Below are 25,675 nucleotides of genomic sequence, written 5' to 3'. Positions count from 1 at the left end.
ATTTAGCATTTACCTCGGGTCATGCCCGGTGTGTATGCGGAAATATCTTGCCATGTTTTTAACTAAGTTTAAATGTCAGATTTTAGCTATTATTTACATTCTCTTCATATGGCAACCTATCATTAACTTTTTTTACTGAGAGAAATGATTTGTAGTATAAATGCATTCGGGTAAAGAAAACGTTTTCTCGAAAAGTAGTTTGTTGGCAATCTAAGAGGAGTCCCATTTAACACATAAATGGCAGAAATTCTCTAGTTCGATTAATGTGAAGCTCAATTAGAGTACAACGTAAAGGTTTTTATTATTATTATTATGTTGTTGTTGTTGTTATTGTTGTTGTTGTGTTGTTGCTACTGCTGGTGCTACTGCTGGTGCTACTGCTGGTGCTACTTCTGGTGCTAATGTTATGATACTGTCTTTGTTATTGTTGTTGTTATTATTGTTGTTGCTGTTGGTGTAGTCGCTGTTGTTGTCGTTGTTGTTGTTGCTGTTGTTGTTTGACAAATGGTCAATGTAGTCACATATTAAAGGAGCGATGTGGTAACAATAGGCGGTGCTGAAATCGTGCACAACCCTTACATTTGGTCTAAATTACAAAGGTGTCCATATGTCTATTTACTTAAAACTCAGTGTACACATTATGCACCAGTTAACCACGCCCCCCGCCCCCCTCCACCCAAGGTCCGGAGATTTACGTTAGAAACATAGATTTATTTCATGTGTTTTTGTGGTAAATAGAGATTTATCAGTGAAATAAATTTGATATTTCACCATTTTGAAAAAGTGTAATAACATATTAATATTTCACTGTTTTTTTTAAGACTGCACTAGCACAGATTAAATGTTTTGACAACTTTTTTTACTTTTTGTCTTGAAACGAACCAATTCTTGCGAAAATGCATGGAAATCAATGATACAGACTGCTGACACAAAACAATCACAAGATTTCATATTTATGATCAAAAATTGATGTTTTGTGCAAATGTCAGCCATAAATCATTAGTTTTCGAACGTTAAAAGGAAAAGTCTTATATCACTGGTTTTCATATATGTACGCCAAAAAATGGTTTATTCCAAGAATATGAAGGAAGTTGTAAAAACGGTAAATCTGTGAGAGTGCAGCTTTAAAAAGGGAACTTCTTTTTTCTGGATTTAACTTCCCTGTTCCTTATTCAATTTACAATTGGAGTTGCTCCCCTTGTGGTTACCATAGTAAATACAACAAAAGTTACTTCCTTTTAACAGCACCTGTAAAATATCAAGCGGGATAACTCTTTTCTTATCGGTCGATCAAGTTGATGGTCGCTACTATCGGTCGCTAGTTTGTGCTTACTCACCTGTATATTATATACATGTTCTTAAGGCGCCTGCTTCAAAAAATTATAAAATGGACAGCTGACAAAACTTGGTTCTCAACATCATTAAAATTGAAAATAATCGCATGCTAGTTTGTAATTTTGAAATATAACTGAAAACCCAGCACTCACAGTTTTGATGTATGCCAGGGGTCGTATTCATAAAACAACTTCTTAAATCATTTTTAGCTTAAGTCAATTTCCTAAAATTTTCGTTGTCAAATGAAAATACATCAAGGTATGTTTCTTGAATCAAATCAATGAAGTATTTCAGATACTATGAAGCGATTGTATCATATAATAAGTAAGAATCTTAACTTTAGAAAATGACTTAAGTTAGGAAACGACTTAAACTGTCTTATGAATACCGCTCTAGAAACTAAAACTCTGGCCCCAATTTCTCGAAACTTTTTAAGTCCCTCATAGCAGAATTAAGCTAAGGTCATGATTTTTTTTCCAATAATTTAAATAAGATTTACTTCTTTAAGAGTTTTTATACTGTAGATAGGAATTGTCATTATGATAATCACAATTAACCATTTTTCATCTATCATAATTCAATTTAAGTATGTAATTTGGCTAATTGAAATAAGCTACTTAAGCCTGTTAAGCTTAAGAAGTTTCTAGAAATTGGGGCCAGTTTCTCACCTTAACCCCAAAGCCGACCTTCTCTTATTAGCTGCGATAGTCGACATTACTTTTAGTAGAGCTCGTTCACTGGTATATGTCATGACCAATCCAGAGAAGAATCTAAGCTTCCCGCTTAATTTTGCTACATTCACACCAATTATTTCACAATACTTCGAGCAGCTAATATAAAAAAAACAGCATCAACCTTTACTGCAAATTATTGTTCACAAAAGCAGACACATTTTCAGGTCACCAGAAACCTTGCGATTTTCCAGTCTCACGGAAAATCACTCCGCATATACAATAAATCTGCATGATTTTTGACAGCTGTGACAGTGACAACTATAAACTTGTTTTCTTCCACGTTTTTAATCACAAAACGCTTTAAAAAATTGATGCGATTGATTTAATTTCCAAATTTCAGGTCTAAACACATGTTGCAAGTTCATCTGTGCCTCGCTGAATGAAATATCTATTTATGTATTCATACGCAGTCAACTTGTTTTTTTAAAGTTGTGTGAGCAATTGCAAAAAAAAATAATCTTGTAGAAACAATATGTACTGTTAATATTATTTTTTTTGCTTATTGTGTGTTTATAAAATAGAATGCTGCGAATAACTGTATAATGCATTTAAGCCCTATTTTATTCCGGCATGCACTTTAATAATTCAGTTATGCTGTCAAAATATGAGGCACTCAACGGGGTGCGTCATGGTGATTAAAACAGACAGAAAAAACGTTAAAACCTTCGTTGGTAGCATGAAATAAAAAGATTACCGAAAGTTCATATTTTCACTCGTGGCTATACCAGTCGTGAAAATATGAATTTCGGTGCCCAGTCGATAAAATAAAATCGATATCTCACTGAAACAAACAATTACATTCATGTAAAATGTAAATCGGATTTTCTGATGTAAGATTAGCAAAGATTACCCCGAACTTAGATGCACGTCGGATATCTTAATGTGATTTGTAGGTCGAATACATTAATGTTAAATGTTTGATCTATGCATTTACACATGTCTGTCTCCGTTTTCACAGGTGAAAGCTGAAATGTCACACGAGGCTCCGCACGAGGATATGCTTCCCTTTGAAGTTGCCGCACCGGAAGAAGTGTGTCACACGCGCCTTGACACGTGGTAGTCGTACGCCTTATCCGCCGCACATGTGAATATATTCAAGCTCCTTCGCAATATACGACATTCGGAACTCCTCGGCCATTTTTCATCGAAAACAACATTGGATGTATGCCGGTGCATCAGTAGAAGTAGTTCGTAAAAATCTAAATGCTAGTATAAATTGATTGTATTGTTTTAACGTATATTTTGTATATCTAAGTTTAAAATGATTGTTAGTGAAGTGATTTATTGCATAACTAATTAAGATTTCCAGATTACCGTCATTCAGTTTAACTGCTTAATTTAAACTACTATGCGATCTACTTGCTGCATAGTTAAAATGTAAAGATTTCTGACATTGTAAACCGTCCATTTACATCCGAGGTTGTTTTCGATGTGAAATGGCCGGGGAGCTCCGAATCTCGCAATGTACGAGTGAATGAAGGAGTAGTCAGGAGAAGGAACCGCTGTGTGGAGTTTGGTATACTTATAACCGTACATTGCGTGCACCCGATACGTTTTTGAAAATTATTTGTTCTGTGATAATCATTTTTTACTCATGAAATCATAAACCATTATACCGACGACAGTGTGTGTATACCACGTCATAAAATGCGTCATAAATGCTACGTTGGAAGGCAATATTTTCCTTCGAATGAAGACTTTAAACAAATATAACTTTCCTATTTCTTCACCATTTCAAATGAAACATAGCTTAGTCTACGCCACTTACAGAGCCCCGCCTTTGGTCTTGGCATTTGATTGAGAGTTGAGTTTCTTAAAACACTTCGACATACCTTTCACAATACGGCCGTCTGACGGAGCACTGTCAAAATCATTATTTTGGAACCAGGTTTGTCGAAGTGTTTGTTGAAACTAATCACCTTAATAAACTTCGGTAATAAAACGAAGGAGGGGCTCTTTAAGCCACATAGACTGTCCTTTGTTTCATTTAAAATGGTGCAGTAAAAGAAAAGTTATCTTTGATTGAAGTATTTATTTTAAGCAAAATGCTGCCTTTCGACGTAGTATATATAACGTTTTTTATCACGTGGTATACATGACGTAATTTATCACGTGGTATACATGACGTAATTTATCACGTGGTATACACACACTGGACGAGCATATCGGTCATGAAATGTCACTATTGTTTTGTACATCATTATTAGATTATACGCTTGTACACGTGTTGTATCATATCCAGCATAAAATATATATATTCCATCACCTGGCGCGTAGCTGCCTATACGCGAGTTCGCGGCTGAATCCATATGATTCTGACAAAAAAATAAATAATTCAGACAAAGTTCCAGTATCCGTACTTGACCTTACATGCTGTTACATACACATGGACATTGAACATGTAATTATATACAGTCGAACCCCGTTGGCTCGAACTCGTTTGGCTCGAAATCATCGTTGGCTCGAACTAGATGTAAAGGTCCGTTTGCTTTATACTTAAGGTAAAAAATCCCGCTTGGCTCGATTTTTCTGAGGCTCGAAGTATTTTCGCCGGTCCCTTTCAGTTCGAGCCAACGGGGTTTGACTGTATATCAATTGCAAAAAGGACCGAAAATTAGACTTCTGTTAGACAATCTGAGTATTATTAACATAACTCGGGCTTAGTCGTTTGCTATTTTATAGAAAGTAAAGGAATAATTGTAGATCCTAACACTGTCCATTTTTCAGTACTAAAGAAGCACCTCAGAACTCACCACATTGCACCATTGTTTTCGTATATTTCAGGAGGGGGGGGCACGCCCCCAGACCCCCTAGCACATTTATGAATCTACATGAATATAGGGCAAGCTACGCCACTGATAACATATATAATCGAGAACAATATTAGTGTTTTATACCATATGCACAAAATGTATGGAATTAATCAGGTGCATAATATTTTATCTGATAGCAATGCGACTGACGTGTCGTTGATTCTATAAGTGTTCAGACTATATCTCGCATTTTCACATGCCTGTTATATATGGCTTTTTACATTGATGAAATAAATTATTTACTTATATAAACATTTTTGTCGATTTTGGTTTGACACTTTTGTGTACCATTTCTCTCCTAACATATAACTTGTTTGTCTCCCTTTCAGTCTTAACATGTTATTTGTTTGTGTACTGATTCCGTCTTAAATTGTTTTTTGTTTGGGCATCCTTTCCATTTTAATATGATATTTGTTTGTGAACCCTTTCTGTTTTAACATATTATTTGTTTGTGTATCATTTCCATCTTAACATGTTATTTGTTTGTGTACCCTTTCTGTCTTAACATGTTATTTGATTGTGTACTTTTTCCTTCTTAACATATTATTTGTTTGTGTACCCTTTCTGTCTTAACATGTTATTTGATTGTGTACTTTTTCCTTCTTAACATGTTATTTGTTTGTGTACCCTTTTTTCTGTCTTAACATGTTATTTGATTGTGTACTTTTTCCTTCTTAACATATTATTTGTTTGTGTACCCTTTCTGTCTTAACATGTTATTTGATTGTGTACTTTTTCCTTCTTAACATGTTATTTGTTTGTGTACCCTTTTTTCTGTCTTAACATGTTATTTGTTTGTGTACTTTTTCCTTCTTAACATGTTATTTGTTTGTGTACCCTTTCTGTCTTAACATGTTATTTGATTGTGTACTTTTTCCTTCTTAACATGTTATTTGTTTGTGTACCCTTTTTTCTGTCTTAACATGTTATTTGTTTGTGTACCCTTTTTTCTGTCTTAACAAGTTATTTTTTGTGTATTCTTTCTGTCTTAACGTTGCTAATTGTTTGTGTACCATTTCCATCTTAACATGTTATTTGTTTGTGTACCTTTTCCACCTTAACATGTTATTTGTTTGTGTACCTTTTCCACCTTAACATGTTATTTGTTTGTGTACACTTTCTGTCTTTACATGTTATTTGTTTGTGTATTATTTCTGTCATAAAATATCAATTGTTCGTATACCCTTTCTGTCTTAACATGTTATTTGTTTCTGTACCCTTTCAGTCTTAACATGTTATTTGTTTGTGTACCATATCTGGCTTAACATGTTATTGGTTTATGTACCTTTACTGTCTTGACGTTGTTAATTGTTTGTGTACCCTTTTCATCATAACATGTTGTTTGTTTGTTACCATTTCCATCTTAACATGTTATTTGTTTGTGTACGCTTTCTGTCTTAACATGTTATTTGTTTGTGTACCCTTTCGTCTTAACATGTTATTTTTGTGTACCTTTTCCGTCTTAGCATTTTATTTGCTTGTCTACCCTTCCCGTCCTACATGTACATTCTTGGTCATAAATCCGTGTACATTTGAAAAGTCACTCTTACAGACGCAACAGAGCTCAGTTACACCCTTGACTACTAGTATTTGACCAAAGGTCGATGGAAATCACCATTTTAGCAAGGCACTCTTACAGATTCGGCAAAGCTTAGCTACGCCCGTGGCCTTATAACAAATCTCTATGACGGATGTAAATGATGACTTGTAACTTGTTAAATGACGGATTGACTTATGTGCAATCATAAATATAAACGATTAAAGAAGTCACCATCCCGTACGTAGAAAACCTCACCTATGCCAGCTATGAGAGTAAATCAGTCAACAACAAAATATAAACACTTCATTAACCGCATTGTAATATAGTTAATCTATATTGGTGTATGGCCATTGAATTAAAACAAACACAGCCGACAATATACCAGAGCGCGTTTAGACCACTGAGCATACAATAGTTGAAACCTCAACTACACCTTATGTCACAGAGGGCATTGGCACTAATATGCATAATGCACCAGTCAATTGTAACCACGGCCCCAAGTAGGTCAGGGAATAGCAGAGACTTTGACTCGCGGTCCAGCAAATCCCAGCTAAAATCCCCGCCCAGTGGGGACAAACTGCTGGTAAAATTCCCGTGAAATGCCCCGAACCCCTGGGTCATCCTAGGTAAAGCTCATGCCCTTCTATTTTCGGGGCGAAAACAAAACCACCGCATTCATTGGGCACTGTGTGTAGCCACCTGGAAGGTAAAACACGGCCCATTTCCCCCCGCTATCCCTGGTGTACCGCCGGATCTGGGGGCTGTGGTTTCAATTGTCTGGTGCATTACTATCGAAAAAGCCGGAATAGCTGACAGAGCGCCTACAAATCGGGGTAATTCAATTCGAAACATTCACTCTTGTCACACAGCGCAAATTAACACAGTCACTATATCATTGTACAGTAAAACTGCGATCGCTCGAGGACGCCGGAGACTGAGCTAAAACCTCGAGTGATCCGATGTATCCCAAGTTTCCAAATTAGTCTGTTATTAAATGTTTCCCAATGTTTTTCCAAGTTTGAATCGTCAGTTTACTTCGGCACCGAGTATGTATTGTATTGCGTTGTTAAAATCACGCATATAATCAAAAGCTTGTCTAATAAATGTGAAAAATCCCCCCCCCCCAAAAAAAAAGAAAGAAATAAAATAAAAAAATAACAATTAAAAAACGAATAAATAGCATAGTTTATTTTTACCAAAAAAAAAAACACAAGGAATAATGGTCGGGACTAAGCTTCGACCTCGACTGACTGCCGGTTTTCGAACGACCGCCTGTCCGAACATCCGCAGTTTTACTGTAAACAACAATGAGCCTGTAATGGTTTGTGGACATAAATATTCTGATCTGTTGAAACAGTCAATATAGCTTGTATTTAAAAGCGCATTTTAAGTTATGGCATTCAAACTGAACCAGTCGCTAAATTTCGAATACCAAATCGTAACTTCAATAATGACCATAAAAATTGTACCTGTCACTTAAGCTCATGTATCAAATCGTAACTTCACTCATGGCCATAAGAAATGAACCAGTCTCTAAATCGTATCTTCACTCATGGTCATTAGAATTATACCAGTTTCTAAATCGTATCTTCACACATGTTCATGAGAATTGAACAAGTCTCTTAATCGTATCTTCACGCATGGCCATAAGAATTGACCGAGTCTTTAATCGAACCTTCGATCATGACGATTAAAATTGAACCAGTCTCTAAATGTTATCTTAACTCATGACCGTTAGAATTGAACCAGTCTCTAAATCATAGCTTTACTCATGACCGTTAGAATTGAACCAGTCGCTAAATCGTAACTTCACTCATGGCCATAAGAAATGAACCAGTCTCTAAATCGCATCTTCACTCATGGCCATTATAATTGAACCAGTCTCTAAATCGTTTCTTCACTCATGGCTATTAGAAATAACCCGTCTCTAAATCGTATCTTCACGCATGTTCATAAAAATTGAACCAGTCTCTTAATCATATCTTCACGCGTGGCCATAAGAATTGATCCAGTCTCTAAATCGAACGTTCGATCATGACCAAAATAATCTCTATATCGTTTTTTCACTCATGACGATTAAAATTGAATCAGTCTCTAAATTGTCTCTTAACACATGACCGTTAGAATTGAACCAGTCTCTTAATCGTATCTTTACTCATGGCCATTAGAATTGAATCAGTCTCTAAATCGTATCTTCACTCATGGCTATTAGAATTGAACCAGTCCCTAAATCGTATATTAACTCATGGCTATTAGAATTGAACCAGTCTCTAAATAGTATCTTCACCCATTACCATTAAAACTGAACCAATCATTACAGCTCATATAGCAAATCATATATTCACTCATGGTCATTAATTTGAAACAAAACCACTTTATCAGGTATAACAAACAGTAATTGCTCATATGGAAATTCAAAACTAAACCAGACACAATAGCAAACGTAACAAAACGTTTCTCCACTCGTGGCCATTAAAGATCGAACCAGTATTACTGTCGGGTGTGGCAGGTCTCGCTAGGGTAGGCGGTGTCAAAAGGGAGATGACTCTCCTGCGGTGGGAGGTGGGCCATCTCTGCCTTCACCTGGTTTAGAATACGCGGAATTAGATAATTACTTTCAGAACACTTGAGTAAAATCGCATTTATGTATTGAATTCAACATAGTGCAGTAAGAAACAAAACAGAATTGAACGCATATATATTCATAATATATTTGACGTCATTGACATTACCGCCGTTCAAACAGTGGAATATGACGACGTTAAATTAAGGACTGAAATCATTTTTTCTTGCGTTTACGATGTATGAACGCAGTAGGGCACGCGAGCAAATTCCATGAAGCGCGCTAGGGCTTAGTGGCCATTCGCTCGCTTGTAGTGCGTTCATACTCATAAAGCAAACACCCAAGAAAAATGCGATCAATACTTATATTTACACTTTGAATAATTATTCGTTATGATTTAAAATTAGTGCTATCTTCTGCAATTGAGTATTTATTCTTAAATAATTTTAACCGACAACATACGTTTGTTTAAAGGAATAACTGTTTTTTGTAACATCGTATATCATTGGTTAAATGATGTAGCGCCAATCCAATCGGAGCTCAATATTGAAATGAACAATGACGTCATAACTCCTTGCGTGTTAAACAATACGTCATGTTTAACGTATACAACGGATAAGAAGAATGTTGATATATGCATTTGAAGCGTTTTTAAAGCCTTTTAGATGAACTGTCTCATATGCATTGTGCAAAAAAAGATATAAATAATATCAACTCTGTTAATCTAAAACAATGCACTGACCATACGTCAGTGTGTGTATACCACGTGATAAATTAAGTCATGTATGCTACGTCGGAAGGCAACTTTTTGCTTAAAATAATGACTTAAATCAAAGATAACTTTTCCGTTACTACACCATTTTAAATAAAACAAAGGGCAGTCTACGCCGCATAAAGAGTTAACCCAACCCCAACCCTTCCCACTTTCGTTTTATTTCCAAAGTTTGATAAGGTAATTTGTTTCATCAAACACTTCGACAAACCTGTTTCCAAAATAATGTTTTGACAGTGCTCCGTCAGATGGCCGTATTGTAAAAAGGTTTGTCGAAGTGTTTTAAGAAACTAAACTCTCCATCAAACTCTGGTAAAAGACCGAAGGCGGAACTCCGTAAGCGGCGTAGACTGCGCTATGTTTCATTTGAAATGGTGAAGAAATCGTTAAGTTATCTTTGTTTAAAGTCTTCATTCGAAGCAAAATATTGCATTTCGACGTAACATTTGTGACGCAATTTATCACGTGGTATACACACACTAAAACATGGCTTTCCATCTAATCAACTGAGTTAAAGTCTTGTTTATATAAGGTGTATTCACTAATCACGTAAAATTATAAGTATCTTCCATGGCCGAGAGTGTAAGATAGGTTCATTCCGACCCGAGCGTAGGGTGTTTTGCGGAAACGAGGTTTACCGAGTTTCCGCAAAACACCCTGCGCGAGGGTCGGGATGAACCTATCTTATACGAGCGGCTATGGTAGATGCTTTTTCTCCCACCTCAGTTAAACAAAATTAAGTAAAAATGTATTTTTTGCTGGATCTCTTTTTTGCTTAGTGAAAATAATTGCGCATGGATATGCGATAGCACGTGGTTGTCATGGATATACGCGCAGTGATCCAGTTAATGTTAATAGTCAAATCGGTCTTTTTAAATAGTTACAAGGAGAACGAAGCATTATTTCTTGAATGGTGCCTGAAAACTGTTTCATGGTGACAATTGAAGCGAGAAGTAATTATTTAGCGTTCTAAATATTACCATAAGACAAGATTTCCTTGATGCTACTGACGACAGTCTTCAACAAGGGAGGTAATTACAATGTGGTAAAAGGAGTTTCATACGGGCATTTTATCTTCGCCCGTGGGCAAGATGAGAATATCTAGCACGGTTAAATTATTGGATCTACTTATTTGAGGTGGGAGAAATGAAATTGTCCATACACTGATGACCCGCAATGATAAATCCTTCAATGTTACAACTACAGTCGAAACTCGTTGGCTCGATATCTCATGGCTCGATATTCTCGTTGGCTCGAACCAAATTAAAAGGACCGATTTTTATTTACTCTTTGTTCATATAAATTTCGATCGGATGGCTCGATATCTTGAGGGTCGATATTTCTCCACGCTCGAAGTCGTTTTCGCGGTCCCAAACAAGAATTTCACACTTTGATTTGTTTGCATGGGTCGATGTCATTTTCGTTGGTTCAGTTAAGAATCTCACACCTTGATTTGTTTGATTGGCTTCATTTAGCACAAGGCGCTAATCGATTAAAATTGCTTGACTGATATTATAATTATTATCGAATTTGAATGGTTTAACAGTTTGAATAATCATGCCATCACTTTAAGTTCTTTCTCTAATTGTTATCCATCCCTAAATTACTATGCATTTTGATATAACTTTAAAGCTATGTTTGTGTTTACAATTGCTTGTGTTTGCATAAATGTATTTTTATAATAAATAAAAAAATAAAGTTGTATTTTCTAATAATCGAATAAGTCATATAACGAAATTTAGGGTGCGTAACTATGCCCAATAAAATACTCTTCCTTCTCTTGCGGGGATAGCGTAGCCAATAACAAACGAGGTAAATAAGACTTTATGTAACAAATGAAACAATAGCATTCTGTAAGCAATCCCGCTTGGCTCGATATTCTCGAGGCTCGAAGTACTTTGCCCGGTCCCTAGAATATCGAGCCATCGAGTTTAGACTGTAATTCGATTTCTTTACCTTTTCCGCCTGCCTAAATACCCGGATGAGGTTACGACCAGCAAGCTTTTGAAGGTCAACCTCATTCCACCCTCGCCGCACGAGCTCCGCGAAAAGCATCGGGTAGGTTGAGACGTCCTCTAGGCCAACAGGATGTCTGCAAAAAGGGTGAGTCTTGCATTAAGGGCCTTCCACATTGCACAAGTGGGTGGGGAAGGCAAAAAATTAATAAAGTTTCAAAAGTTTATTTTTAGTTTAGTTTTGAGGAACAAATATTTTCGGGAGTAAAACAGACATTCTGTGTGACATGTGTTGGGGTAGAAAGGAGTTGACCAAATTTTACGAAATAATTTTTTTTTAGATTTTGGAACAAAAAGCATTTGCATTTTTTTTCGGAAAAGTATTTCGATAATATAACAGTGATTTGGTGTCAAAATGCCACAGACTACCTAATCAACAATGTCTTGTGGGTTCTTGGGGATATGTTTTCATATAAAATAGGTATTCAATAAAATAATGCGAAATAGTGGATTAAATTCATATCCTGATTCGGTAGTACTGACTATTTTGTCACAAAAACATATTCATTTTGTGGAAAGACATATCCGGAAAAAAGCAAATCACGGATTTTTTTATTGGAAATCTGATAAATTATTCTATCAGAACCGTTTTGCTAGGACGAACACCAATGTTTTCCTCGGCTTCGTTTTGGAAAAAATGTGTGTTCGTCTAAGCGAAACGGCTTCGAAATTTTTACCCCTGTAAGAGGATACTTTTGAAGAAAAACTCGTACTGAATCTATAACATGTTCGCCTGTTGTCTGTTGTTATAGGCGATTATGTTATAGCTTCCAAAAATGAAAGGTATTGTCACGTGTATAAGGCATGTTTATATTCACTGTGTTGTTTACGCCATGTGTAAATAGCAGGCGTGTATTGTAATAAGCACGAGAGGGAGCGAGAGAGGGGGGGGGGGGGGGAGAGGGGGAGAGGGAGGGGGGAAGTTGAGAGAGAGAGAGAGAGAGAGAGAGAGAGAGGGAGGGAGGGAGGGAGGGAGGGACGGAGAGAGAGAGAGAGAGAGAGAGAGAGAGAGAGAGAGAGGTACAATATACGCGTCACAAACATATGATTAATTGTATACGTCTCTTCACTCCTGTCGTATGTCATATATGCATTAAATTAATTATTAAAGGAGTCACGCCGGTAATTAACACTGTTTGATTGGGTGACTTCTAACCACATTTTCGGTGAGCTTCAACGGTTTGGGCACATATTACGCGTGTATACAGGGGTGAGGATTGCAACCTGCCTTTCACCAGTGGGTGGCAAAATTGCAATAGGGACGATTTGTTTTAAATATTCACTGAACTCATTGAGTTAGACAGACGCATTCGGAACTCCTCGGCCATTTTTATCGAAAACAATCTCGGATGTATGGCGGTACATCTGTTGAAGTAGTTCGTAAATTTTTGAATTATGTCATTAATTTAATGTAGTGTTTTAGAGTCGTATTTATTGATCTAAGTTTAAATTGATTGCCAGTGAAGTGAATTATTGCAAACATAATTAAGTGTCCTAAGATATTATTATAGTTTAAGTTTAACTGATAAATAAAATTACTACGCAATCTACTTGTAGCGGACTTAAACGTGCCACTTTTTGAGTATGTAAACCGTCCAAATACATCCGAGGTTGTTTTCGATAAAAATGGCCGAGGAGCTCCGAATGAGGCAGACGTATACAAGTTGAACGGAGTTAAAATCATTTGGCTAAAACGTACGTGGGTACGCCGTCATAATCTGCTCCAATGCCGACGTGATAAACACCGATGAGATTTTTGATATGCTCGATATGATCTGAAAATAGTTTGATAACACAGCACAATATAGTCCGTACATGAGCACTAACGAGAAATGAAAATTTAAAAAAAAAGTTTTGACAGTTTTGAGTTCTGGCATCCAATGAAAATACCCCATTTACACAAAAAAAATCATGAAAATATACATAAGGTATTTCATGTCCATTAATTATCTGGCAAGTTGAAAATACTACAATGACTCATGTACAAAACATTTCTCAAATCTTACGCACACATTCATATGTGTATACCAGCAGCCTGTGGTACTTTAATGACTTATGTCAGTTTTGTCCCAAATTTAACGTCACATATGCATACGCGTTTACCAGTAACCTGAGAATACCATATTGACTTACATAAGCTATGTCTCAGTTTGTACGCCATACATTTATGTGTTTATCAGCAACTTGGGAAAAATACAATGCCTTACGTAAGCTACGTCTCAATTCGAACGCCATACATTCATGTGCTTATCAGCAACATATGAATGCCACAATGACTTACGTCAATTGTGTCTCAGTTTCCACGCCATATATTCATGTGTTTACTGGGAACTTGGGAAAACTATATAGACTAACGTAAGCTATGTCTCAATTCGAACGCCATTCGTTCTTACGTGTTTGCCAGCAACTAGTGATATATCAATGACGTCTGTACTTGTTGACTGGTTTTGTACGGCATACATTTATACGAGGTAATTTCTGTCTCTATATGTACGCCATAAAAGTATGAAGATGAATACGTGTTTGCCAGCAGCTTGAGAGATAACAATGACTTCTGTAAGCTTTGAATCATTTTACACGCCATATATTTGTAAGTGTTAAGATGAAACTTGAGACAACTAATATATGTCTCATAGTTAACGCCACTCATTTGTCCGTGTTAACCACATGTAGCAACTCAAGAGATCTACATCGGCTAATGTAAGCTTTGTCTTCTTTTGTACGCCATATATTCGTACGTGTTAACTTCTAACTTGAGACAACTACATTGACTTGTGTAAGCTTTGTCCCCCGTTGTACGCCATACATTAATACGTGTTTACTAGTTAGCAACTTGAAAAAACTTTAATGCCAAATGTAAGCCATATCTCAATTAGTTCGCAAAACATTTACGTGTTTTACCTGCAACTTGACTAAGGGTTGCAATTGTCTCGTTGCTTGGGAAGCAAGTGATATAACGATCGTAAAAGTTCACCATCACAAGGCCGCCGTTTAATTTCTGCAGAAGATACCAATATACATCTCTTTGAAACATGTTAATTGCTCTGAAATATAAACTCAAGCAAACAATGAAAACAACAGGATCGCTAGTCATTTTTATGACAGAGATTCTATTTAAAGGGACTAGACACCTGATCGTCCCAAAATCGACAAAAACAGTATTTCCTCAAAAGAAGCCTAGAACTATCAACACAATCTAATATGATGCCGAAAATACATTATTGGTCATGATTAAAAAATATTTCGTCGCTGTCTCAACTGTGTTTAAACGTTTAAAAATAGCGCATACTGGTTTCCCAATTAATAGTGTGTATATTTAGCAAGTCTCGTGATAAGTGCAGATTAAGGTCCTTTCTCAATGAAATAGTGGTAGGATTATGGTCCTATCTCAATGCAATATTTGCAGGATTAAGGTCCTATCTCAATGCAATAGTGGTAGGATTATGGTCCTTTCTCAATGCAATAGTGGTAGGATTATGGTCCTTTCTCAATGCAATAGTGGTAGGATTATGGTCCTTTCTCAATGCAATAGTGGTAGGATTATGGTCCTTTCTCAATGCAATAGTGGTAGGATTATGGTCCTTTTTCAATGCAATAGTGGTAGGATTATTGTCTTATCTCAATGCAATAGTGGTAGGATTAAGTTCCTTTCTCAATGCAATAGTGGTAGGATTAAGTTCCTTTCTCAATGCAATAGTGGAAGGATTATGGTCCTGTCTCAATGCAATAGTGGTAGGATTATGGTCCTATCTCAATGCAATAGTGGTAGGATTATGGTCCTATCTCAATGCAATAGTGGTAGGATTATGGTCCTATCTCAATGCAATAGTGGTAGGATTATGGTCCTATCTCAATGCAATAGTGGTAGGATTATGGTCCTATCTCAATGCAATAGTGGTAGGATTATGGTCCTATCTCAATGCAATAGTGGTAGGACTATGGTCCTATCTCAATGCAATAGTGGTAGGATTATGGTCCTATCTCAATGCAATAGTGGTAGGATTATGGTCCTTTCTCAATGCAATAGTGGTAGGATTATGATCCTTTTTCAATGCAATAGTGGTAGGATTATGGTCCTTTTTCAATGCAATAGTGGTAGGATTATGGTCTTATATCAATGCAATAGTGGTAGGATTATGGTCCTATCTCAATGCAATAGTGGTAGGATTATGGTCTTATCTCAATGCAATAGTGGTAGGATTATGGTCTTATCTCAATGCAATAGTGGTAGGATTATGGTCCTATCTCAATGCAATAGTGGTAGGATTATGGTCCTTTCTCAATGCAATAGTGGTAGGATTATGGTCCTATCTCAATGCAATAGTGGTAGGATTAAGGTCCTATCTCAATGCAATAGTGGTAGGATAAAGGTCCTATCTCAATGCAATAGTGGTAGGATAATGGTCCTATCTCAATGCAATAGTGGAAGGATTATGGTCCTTTCTCAATGCAATAGTGGTAGGATTATGGTCCTTTCTCAATGCAATAGTGGTAGGATTATGGTCCTTTCTCAATGCAATAGTGGTAGGATTATGGTCCTTTCTCAATGCAATAGTGGTAGGATTATGGTCCTATCTCAATGCAATAGTGGTAGGATTATGGTCCTATCTCAATGCAATAGTGGTAGGATTATGGTCCTTTCTCAATGCAATAGTGGTAGGATTATGGTCCTATCTCAATGCAATAGTGGTAGGATTAAGGTCCTATCTCAATGCAATAGTGGTAGGATAAAGGTCCTATCTCAATGCAATAGTGGTAGGATAAAGGTCCTATCTCAATGCAATAGTGGTAGGATTATGGTCCTTTCTCAATGCAATAGTGGTAGGATTATGGTCCTTTCTCAATGCAATAGTGGTAGGATTATGGTCCTATCTCAATGCAATAGTGGTAGGATTATGGTCCTTTCTCAATGCAATAGTGGTAGGATTATGGTCCTTTCTCAATGCAATAGTGGTAGGATTATGGTCCTTTCTCAATGCAATAGTGGTAGGATTATGATCCTTTTTCAATGCAATAGTGGTAGGATTATGGTCCTATCTCAATGCAATAGTGGTAGGATTATGGTCCTATCTCAATGCAATAGTGGTAGGATAAAGGTCCTTTCTCAATGCAATAGTGGTAGGATTATGGTCTTATCTCAATGCAATAGTGGTAGGATTAAGGTCCTATCTCAATGCAATAGTGGTAGGATTATGGTCCTTTCTCAATGCAATAATGGTAGGATTATGGTCCTTTCTCAATGCAATAGTGGTAGGATTATGGTCCTTTCTCAATGCAATAGTGGTAGGATTAAGGTCCTTTCTCAATGCAATAGTGGTAGGATTAAGGTCCTATTTCAATGCAATAGTTGTAGGATTAAGGCCTCTTCCTAATGCAGTAGTGGTAGGATTAAGGTTCCAACAGTGGTAGGATTAAGACTTTGTCTCAATACATTAGTGGTAGGATTAAGGCTCCAATAGTGGTAGAATTAATGCTCTCCCCGAATACAAGAATGGAAGGATTAATGCGCTTCTTCATTACAAAGTGGTAGGATTATTGCCATTCCTCAACACGAATCGGTAGGGTAAATGTTATTCTTCAATACAAAGTGGTAAGATGCATGCCCTTCTTCAATACAATACTTGAAAGGTAAATGCACTTCCTAATAACAAGAGTGGTAGGATTAACACTCTTCTTCAACACAAAGGTTGAAGTTTTAACGCTCTTCCTTTATACAATTGTAATTGGCTTAATGCTCTTCTTCAACACAAAGTCGTAGCTTAAACGCTCTTCCTCAACACAAAGTCGTAGCTTAAACGCTCTTCCTCAACACAAAGTCGTAGCTTAAACGCTCTTCCTCAACACAAAGTTGTAGCTTAAACGCTCTTCCTCAACACAAAGTCGTAGCTTAAACGCTCTTCCTCAACACAAAGTCGTAGCTTAAACGCTCTTCTTCAACACAAAGTCATAGCTTAAACGCTCTTCCTCAACACAAAGTGGTAGGATTTATGCCCTTTGTAGGATGAGGGCTCTTGATGAAGCGTCTGCCTCAATGCATAGGTGGTGGGAAGAAGGCTCTTCCTCAATAAAATAGTGGTAGGATGAATGCTATTTCTCAATACAAAGTGGTAGGATTTATGCCCTTTGTAGGATGAAGGCTCTTCCTCAATACAAGAGTGGTAGGATGAAGGCTCTTCCTCAATGCAATAGTGGCAGGATGAAGGCTCTTCCTCAAAACAAGAGTGGTAGGATGAAGGCTATTCCTCAATGCAATAGTGGCAGGATGAAGGCTCTTTCTCAATGCAATAGTGGCAGGATGAAGGCTCTTCCTCAATGCAATAGTGGCAGGATGAAGGCTCTTCCTCAATGCAATAGTGGCAGGATGAAGGCTCTTCCTCAATGCAATAGTGGCAGGATGAAGGCTATTCCTCAATGCAATAGTGGCAGGATGAAGGCTCTTCCTCAATGCAATTGTGGCAGGATGAAGGCTATTCCTCAATGCAATAGTGGCAGGATGAAGGCTATTCCGCAATGCAATAGTGGCAGGATGAAGGCTCTTCCTCAATGCAATAGTGGTCGGATGAAGGCTCTTCCTCAATGCAATAGTGGTAGGGTGAAGGCCCTTCCTCAATATAATAGTGGTCGGATAAAGGCTCTTCCCCAATACAGTAGTGGTAGGATGAAGGTTCTTCCTCAATGCAATAGTGGCAGGATGAAGGCTCTTCCTCAATAAAATAGTGGTAAGATGAAACCTCTTCCTCAATAAAATAGTGGCAGGATGAAGGCTCTTTCTCAATACAATAGTGGCAGGATGAATGTTCTTCCTCAATGCAATAGTGGTCGGATGAAGGCTCTTCCTCAATTTAATAATAGTAGGATGGAGGCTCCACCTCAATATAATAGTGACTGGATGAAGGCTCTGCCTCAATGCATAGGTGGTGCGATGACGGCTCTTCCTCAATATAATAGTGGAAGGATGAAGTCTCTTCCTAAATATAATAGTTGAAGAATGAATTCTCTAAATACAAAAGTGGTAGGATGGAGGCTCTTCCTTAATTCAATAGTGGTAGGATGAAGGCTCCTCCTCAATACAATAGTGGTAATATGAATGCTCTTCCTCAATAAAATAGTGGCAGGATGAAGGCTCTTTCTCAATACAATAGTGGCAGGATGAATGTTCTTCCTCAATGCAATAGCGGTAAGATGGAGGCTCTTCCTCAATTTAATAATAGTAGGATGGAGGCTCCACCTCAATATAATAGTGACTGGATGAAGGCTCTGCCTCAATGCATAGGTGGTGGGATGACGGCTCTTCCTCAATATAATAGTGGCAGGATGAAGGCTCTTCCTCAATATAATAGTGGAAGGATGAAGTCTCTTCCTAAATATAATAGTTGAAGAATGAATTCTCTAAATACAAAAGTGGTAGGATGGAGGCTCTTCCTTAATTCAATAGTGGTAGGATGAAGGCTCCTCCTCAATACAATAGTGGTAATATGAATGCTCTTCCTCAATAAAAAAAGTTGTAGGCTGAAGGCTTTTTTTCTAAATACGATTGTGTTGTGGTAGGATGGAGGCTCTTCCTTAATTCAATAGTGGTAGGATGGAGAATCTTCCACAATGCAATAGTGGCAGGGTGAAGGCTCTTTCTCAATACAAAAGCGGTAGAACGAAGGACCTTACAAATTCAAATTGTGGTAGGATGAAGGCTCTTCCTCAATACAGTATTGGTAGGATGAACGTTCTTCCATAATACAATATTTGTAAATTTAATGCCCTTCTTCAATACAAAGTGGTAGGATGAAGGCTCTCTCTGAATAGAAAGTGGTAGGATGAAGGCTCTTCTAAATTCGAAGTGTGGCAGGATGAAGGCTCTTCCTCAATGCAATAGTGGCAGGATGAACGCTCTTTCTCAATGCAATAGTGGCAGGATGAAGGCTCTTCTTTAATGCGATAGTGCTAAGTTGAAGGTTCTGCCTCAATGCAACAGTGGCAGGATGAAGGCTCTTTCTCAGTTCAAACGTGGTAGGATGAAGGCTCTTTCTGAATACAAAGTGGTAGGATGAAGGCTCTTTCTCAATGCAATAGTGACAGGATGAAGGCTATTCCTCAATGCAATAGTGGCAGGATGAAGGCTCTTTCTCAATGCAATAGTGGCAGGATGAAGGCTATTCCTCAATGCAATAGTGGCAGGATGAAGGCTATTCCTCAATGCAATAGTGGCAGGATGAAGGTTCTTTCTCAATGCAATAGTGGTAGTATGAAGGCTCTTTCTCAATGCAATAGTGGTAGGATGAAGGCTTTAATTTGTAATTTGTTTGAGAAAAAAAAAATGAGGAGGGTAAAGCTTACTAACTTTACATGTTTTGGAAAATAAAGAAGTTTTATTGGAACATTTCACAGAAAAAATAAAAAATGTTTTTTATTGTTTATATATATATATATATATATATATATATATATATATATATATATATATATATATATATATATATATATATATATATATATATATATATATATATATATATATATCGTGAAGGGGTATACGGCGCGGTCAGGCCATTATGCAGCAAATTTGAGATAGAAGTCCTTTATATATATATATATATATATATATATATATATATATATATATATATATATATATATATATATATATATATAAAGGACTTCTATCTCCAATTTGCTGCATAATGGCCTGACCGCGCCGTATACCCCTTCACGATACAGCGAGAACTTGATAATTATTAAATGCCAAAAGGGACATGCGATATTACACGATGGAGAATCGAGCCGCATTTGGAACTTCTCGGCCATTTTTATCGAAAACAACCTAGGATGTATATGGACGGTTTACATACTCAAAAATCGGTACGTTTAAGTCCGTTGCAAGTAGATTGCGTAGTAATTTAATTTAGTAGTTAAACTTCATGACTTAACTCTTGGGTATCTTAATAATGTTTGCAGTAGTACATTTCACTGACAATCAATATGAACTTAGATCAATAGATACAAGCTAATACATTGCATTTGATTAATGATATAATTAAATAAATACGAACTACTTTTACTGATGTACCAGCATATATTCCGCGGTTGTTTTCGATAAAAGTGGCCGAGGAACTCCGAATAAATTGAGCTGCAGTATTCACGAATATATCGAAGCGGGTGTTTTCTAATCAAAAAGAAATTCTCTAATAATCTATACAAATATGCTGTGCATGGAACGTGAATTATTAAAACCTTTGACTCGATATCTTTCTGTTGCTGCTGTGAATTGTTTCATAAGTTCATAAAAGTCGAAAAAGTTCCTCGACTGTCGGTTCGTGGGCTGTACTCTTTTGATTTGCCAATATCTCTGAGGCCATGTTATACAGCATCTTAAGTTAAAATTAACCTTTTCTTAACCTCTACAATTTCATTAACAAATTTATATTTCACTGGAAGAAATTTTAATGCTTAGTGTATTTTCTGCAATTAAAATATGGCACTGAGGTTTTTGAAATGAAAACCCCATTTTATAGAAATAGTTTTTTAAAGAATTATATAACTATTCTAAATTGTCCGCTTAAGTTAAAATATGTTATATCAAATGTTATATATTAAATATATTATATAAAAAGTTATAAGTTTTCATGATATTTTTCATATAAACAGGACGCCTTTTTTCAACTTTCAAGGCCTAACGACGCTTACCTCAGCATCAAAATAGTATCGATTAAAAGGGGTTTAATTTACGCACATTTCGTGCACATCATGGTTTTTAGAAGGGGGTGGGATATTTTGGACATGTACTTATATTTTCCGAGAACTTTATCACCCCTATTTCACTTTATTATTGAATAATGCAGCTATATTCTCCATCATATTTTAGTGACTGCGATTCCCAGTCACATCAAGAATATTATAAGATAAATGCTGAAACTTTATCTTCATGTATCCTGAAAGTCGCATTCTGAAAATGTGTTCCTATAATAAACTTATCATAAAATATTGTAATTCATCTGTTCTTGGTGTATTATTATTATTATTATTATTATTATTATTATTATTATTATTATTTTATTTATTTTTAATTAGTTTTATTATTTTTATTATTATTATTATTATTATTATTATTATTATTATTATTATTATTACTAGTAGTAGTTGTAGTAGTTGTAGTAGTTGTAGTGGTAGTCGTGGTAGTAGTGGTAGTAGTGGTAGTAGTGGTGGTAGTAGTAGTAGTAGTAGTAGTAGTAGTAGTAGTAGTAGTAGTAGTAGTAGCAGTAGTAGTAGTATTTCGAATTCAGTAATTCAAGGGCAGTAATGTCAGGTGCGTCCATGCTTCCCGGTTCATTGTTTTTGGTGATAAACGTCCTCGATTCGGTGAGTATTACCACTGTTTTCTATATGTTTCAACGATATTTTTTAGAAACGACCTTGTGCATCGAATGAAGAGCAATTGCTCGTTTACGAAGACGCTTGTTTTAGATCAAAATAATGTCTGTATTAAAATATCTCGTGAAAACAATGCACGTTCTTACAAGGCTTCCCGACTCACTCGATACATTTTTTTATTCAAAACAACTATTTAATTCCGTTCTCTTGCGTACAAACCCAACCGATGCTTTGTTTTGGACAATAACATTATTGCTATTGTTTTCCGAATGCAGACAGCCAATTTTGGAGTTAAATCGGCTCATTTACGAAAATGCTTGCTGGTTCATTCTGTACATTTTTAGAACCTAGGTTCATCCCAAATCTGGAAGATCTATGGCACAGTGTATTTACCCGAATTACCAGTCGTTTTGTTTTAGTTTTTCAAAAATATTAATTTTGTTAATTATTTAATTAAATAAGAGGGTGTACAGATATATCATTTATATTTTCAAGGAATAAAAGATGAAACGAAAGAAGAGATCAAACCTGAATCTAAATAGACAAAAAACAAAACGTTTTAAGGTAGTCCATATAAACGACATAATAAATGAACTCTGCATACTTGATGATAAAATAAAATAAAAAAGTTCATTATATATATATATTAAGGCACTATACAGCAGATTGGCACCAAAAAAGGTTATTTTTCTGTAATGAAATTCAGGACAAGTATTTAAGGAAATGTTTTACTCTTTCATATCATTAATGTAGAAAAAAAATCGAGTTGGAGACCGGTGTCGCAGTCCAGTGTGGTATCCACTGTGCTACGAAGGCTTACCCTTAACGGTTGGAATATTTGAGCTATATACCTAACTTGGTTATATCACGTGATGACATCGACTAGCGAATCACGCATTGCGGAAATGAATTCCATTAGGAAGACATACCTAGTATTATTTTTTAATTGAAAAAAATACGAAAAAAAAAACAGCGAAAAATATGTTAATTTTGAACTATGTGGTACTTCGGTTAGTAAGTTTCATTGCATTGTACAAATCGATACGAAGTTTATGTCAGGTTTCGACAATTTTCTCTCTTTTTCGTTATTTCATCATACGGAGTACAGCCCCTTTAATGATGTAAGGTAAAATTGTGGAATATTTAAAACTACCTTTTCAGGAAATAGCGATGAAAAGGAACTAAGAGTTTACCTTAAAGAGTGTGCTATTATAACAGTATGGTAATCCGGGGATATAAGTACCAACTTAAGTCAGGTTCTGAAGACTTGTAATCAATATGTGGTATTGAAAACTTCAGTACGCCTCCCCTCACTCACAGTGATTGAAATGGTTAGTTAGTCTCTTGAAACAAACCTCAAAAAGACTCGCAAGGATTTTAAAAGTTACTAAAACTAAGACTGCATGAAGCACGTCTTGACTGCAGAAAATCGTGGGAAACAGTGAGCGAAATATCCACGAACCAATCATAAGAAAGGTTACATAAACCTTTGACCAATCCGATTCCTTGAAAGTAAACCATGCTGAACTGATGATTAAAACAGAAGTATTCCAAATGATATCAATAAGTAAAATCGGCAATGCACAGTCCGGTCAGATAATCATCGGTCTGGTCACATACTCCCCCTCCACGTAAAATGACGTCACGTCATTGCGTCACTTTCAATTCAAGTCAAAGGTAAAGTCAGACAATATGCACTAACTACTTCACCTACCGTATATAACAACGTACTTACAAAAAAGTATGTCTATACACACTATAAACATAAGTCTTAAGAAAAAAACTTCAGCGATATACAACTCTCTAGTATGTGACTAAACTATAGTTACCGGACAACACATTAGTGGCAATGATCATTACAATGATTAACAAGCAAATTTAAGACAGTCATACTTTCCTGCACCTTCACTTTCTTCGTCAGAATCATATGCACCATCAATCATCTTGTGTGCTTCTTCTATTATGGATGCATCCCTTCCTTCCAATTCTGTTTCATCAACTTCATCCAACTCACTATCTTCATCCTGATGTTCTACCAAGAGTAAGTGGTTTCGATGCAAAGTCCTTTCCTTTTCAGAGCCTTCCGCTCTCACTTTGAAAACTGGAATATCCATTCGTGGTTGATCTATGACTAAGTAGGCTTCTTCTTCAAACCTGTCGGCAATTTTATGCTTGCCGTCAAAAGCCAACTTTTTCACAAGCACTTTATCACCTACTTGTATTCTTACAGGTTTGGTCTTTCTGTCATAATACTTCTTTTGCTTTTCTTTCGACTTCCTAGTATGCTGTTCAACTATTTCATGAGTCTTCACAATTCTTTCTTGAAGATCTTCCAAGTACTCTTCTGCTGTCTTGTTTACTGGCTCTTCTCTTGCCTTTTCAAACATGACGTCAATGGGCAACCTCGGCTTCCTTCCAAAAATCAACTCATATGGTGATACTCGAGTGGCTTCATGAGGGGTGCAATTATATGAATACACCAGGCTACTAACATACCTCTTCCAATCAGCCTTCTGATCTTCTTCCAGGGTACCAAGCATTGCAAGCAAAGTCCGGTTAAACCGCTCTGGACCTGCATTACCCTGGGGATGGTATGGTGTGGTGTGACTCTTTTTCATGCCTGTAATGCGACACAGCTCAGATACTAACTGGCTTTCGAAATTCGCACCCTGGTCCGAGTGTAATCTTGTAGGCATTCCGAAGTGAACCAAAAACTCGTTGTAGAGTGCCTCTGCTGTTGTTTTGGCGGTTTGATTTCGTGTCGGTATGGCCTTTGCAAACTTCGTGTAGTGGTCTGTGACTACAAGAATGTTACTCACGTTACCCTTTGATGGTTCTAATGTGAGATAATCAATGCATAAAAGTTCAAGAGGGTAAGAGGTGTTGATATTAACAAGTGGTGCTTTATCTATCCTTCCTTGCCTTCTAATGCATCTATCACACTTACTGATCCAGTTTTTTACATCTGTTGTCATACCTGGCCAGTAATACCTCTCTCTCATTAAGCGCATCGTTCTCTCCTGCCCTGGATGTCCAGACAAATCATGAATACCAACTAAGATCTCTTTCTGGAACGACTCTGGTATTACTAACTGTTCAATGTCATCGTTGGTTTCATGCACAATCCTAAACAAGATTCCTCTCTTGATCTTCAAGTTTTTAAATTGCTTCTTCATAGTAAGGTCATGGCCGTGCATAAAGTCTTTGGGTAATCTTTGGTCAATGACGGCCTTTCTCCATCTCTCAATGAGAGGGTCTGCGCGCTGCGCCCTTCTAATTTCTCTCATTTCCTTCTGAGCCAGAGGTTGGCCCATATCTTCAGTTGCTTCCAAGATGTTCATCTTCATAGGTAGAGTATCAACATATGGCACTGCAATCATATTACAAATGGCCTTTATAGATGGGTCATTAATTCTCACTCTATCTATGTTGTCCGTGTCGACTATCCTCTCATATGGATACCTGCTCATGCCATCAGCGTCCTGGTTCTTCAACCCTGCTCTGTAATGGATGTCGAACGAGTATTCACCAAGAGCTGCAG

The 25,675-nt window shown here is 36.7% G+C and overlaps 3 protein-coding genes across 4 annotated transcripts in view; 2 read left to right on the top strand and 1 right to left on the bottom strand.

Annotated features, from left to right (window-relative positions):
• Nucleotides 1-6,340, top strand: part of LOC128221370 (dipeptidase 1-like) — an 80,862-nt gene extending 74,522 nt beyond the window's left edge. The window contains exon 10 of the mRNA XM_052930305.1: nucleotides 3,028-6,340. Coding sequence (XP_052786265.1) covers nucleotides 3,028-3,129 — 102 coding nt within the window. The 3' untranslated portion in view covers nucleotides 3,130-6,340. The remainder of the gene's footprint in view (nucleotides 1-3,027) is intronic.
• The window catches only part of LOC128224324 (tRNA N6-adenosine threonylcarbamoyltransferase, mitochondrial-like), a 451,923-nt gene that overhangs the window by 294,605 nt on the left and 131,643 nt on the right, over nucleotides 1-25,675 (top strand). The gene's annotated exons all lie outside the window — the stretch shown is intronic.
• Nucleotides 8,306-25,675, bottom strand: part of LOC128222193 (dipeptidase 1-like) — a 59,983-nt gene continuing 42,613 nt past the window's right edge. For both annotated transcript variants that reach the window (XM_052931474.1, XM_052932225.1), the window contains 4 exons: nucleotides 14,674-14,770; nucleotides 13,472-13,547; nucleotides 11,714-11,849; nucleotides 8,306-9,005 (listed from right to left, as the gene is read on the bottom strand). In XM_052931474.1, the coding sequence (XP_052787434.1) occupies nucleotides 8,913-9,005; nucleotides 11,714-11,849; nucleotides 13,472-13,547; nucleotides 14,674-14,770 (402 nt within the window). In that variant the 3' untranslated portion in view covers nucleotides 8,306-8,912. The remainder of the gene's footprint in view (nucleotides 9,006-11,713; nucleotides 11,850-13,471; nucleotides 13,548-14,673; nucleotides 14,771-25,675) is intronic.

This window comes from Mya arenaria, chromosome 1 (assembly GCF_026914265.1).
Source record: "Mya arenaria isolate MELC-2E11 chromosome 1, ASM2691426v1".
NCBI classification, from domain to species: Eukaryota; Metazoa; Mollusca; class Bivalvia; order Myida; family Myidae; genus Mya; species Mya arenaria.
Note: the sequence above shows the minus strand (reverse complement) of the source record. Positions and strands in the feature narration are given on the sequence as shown.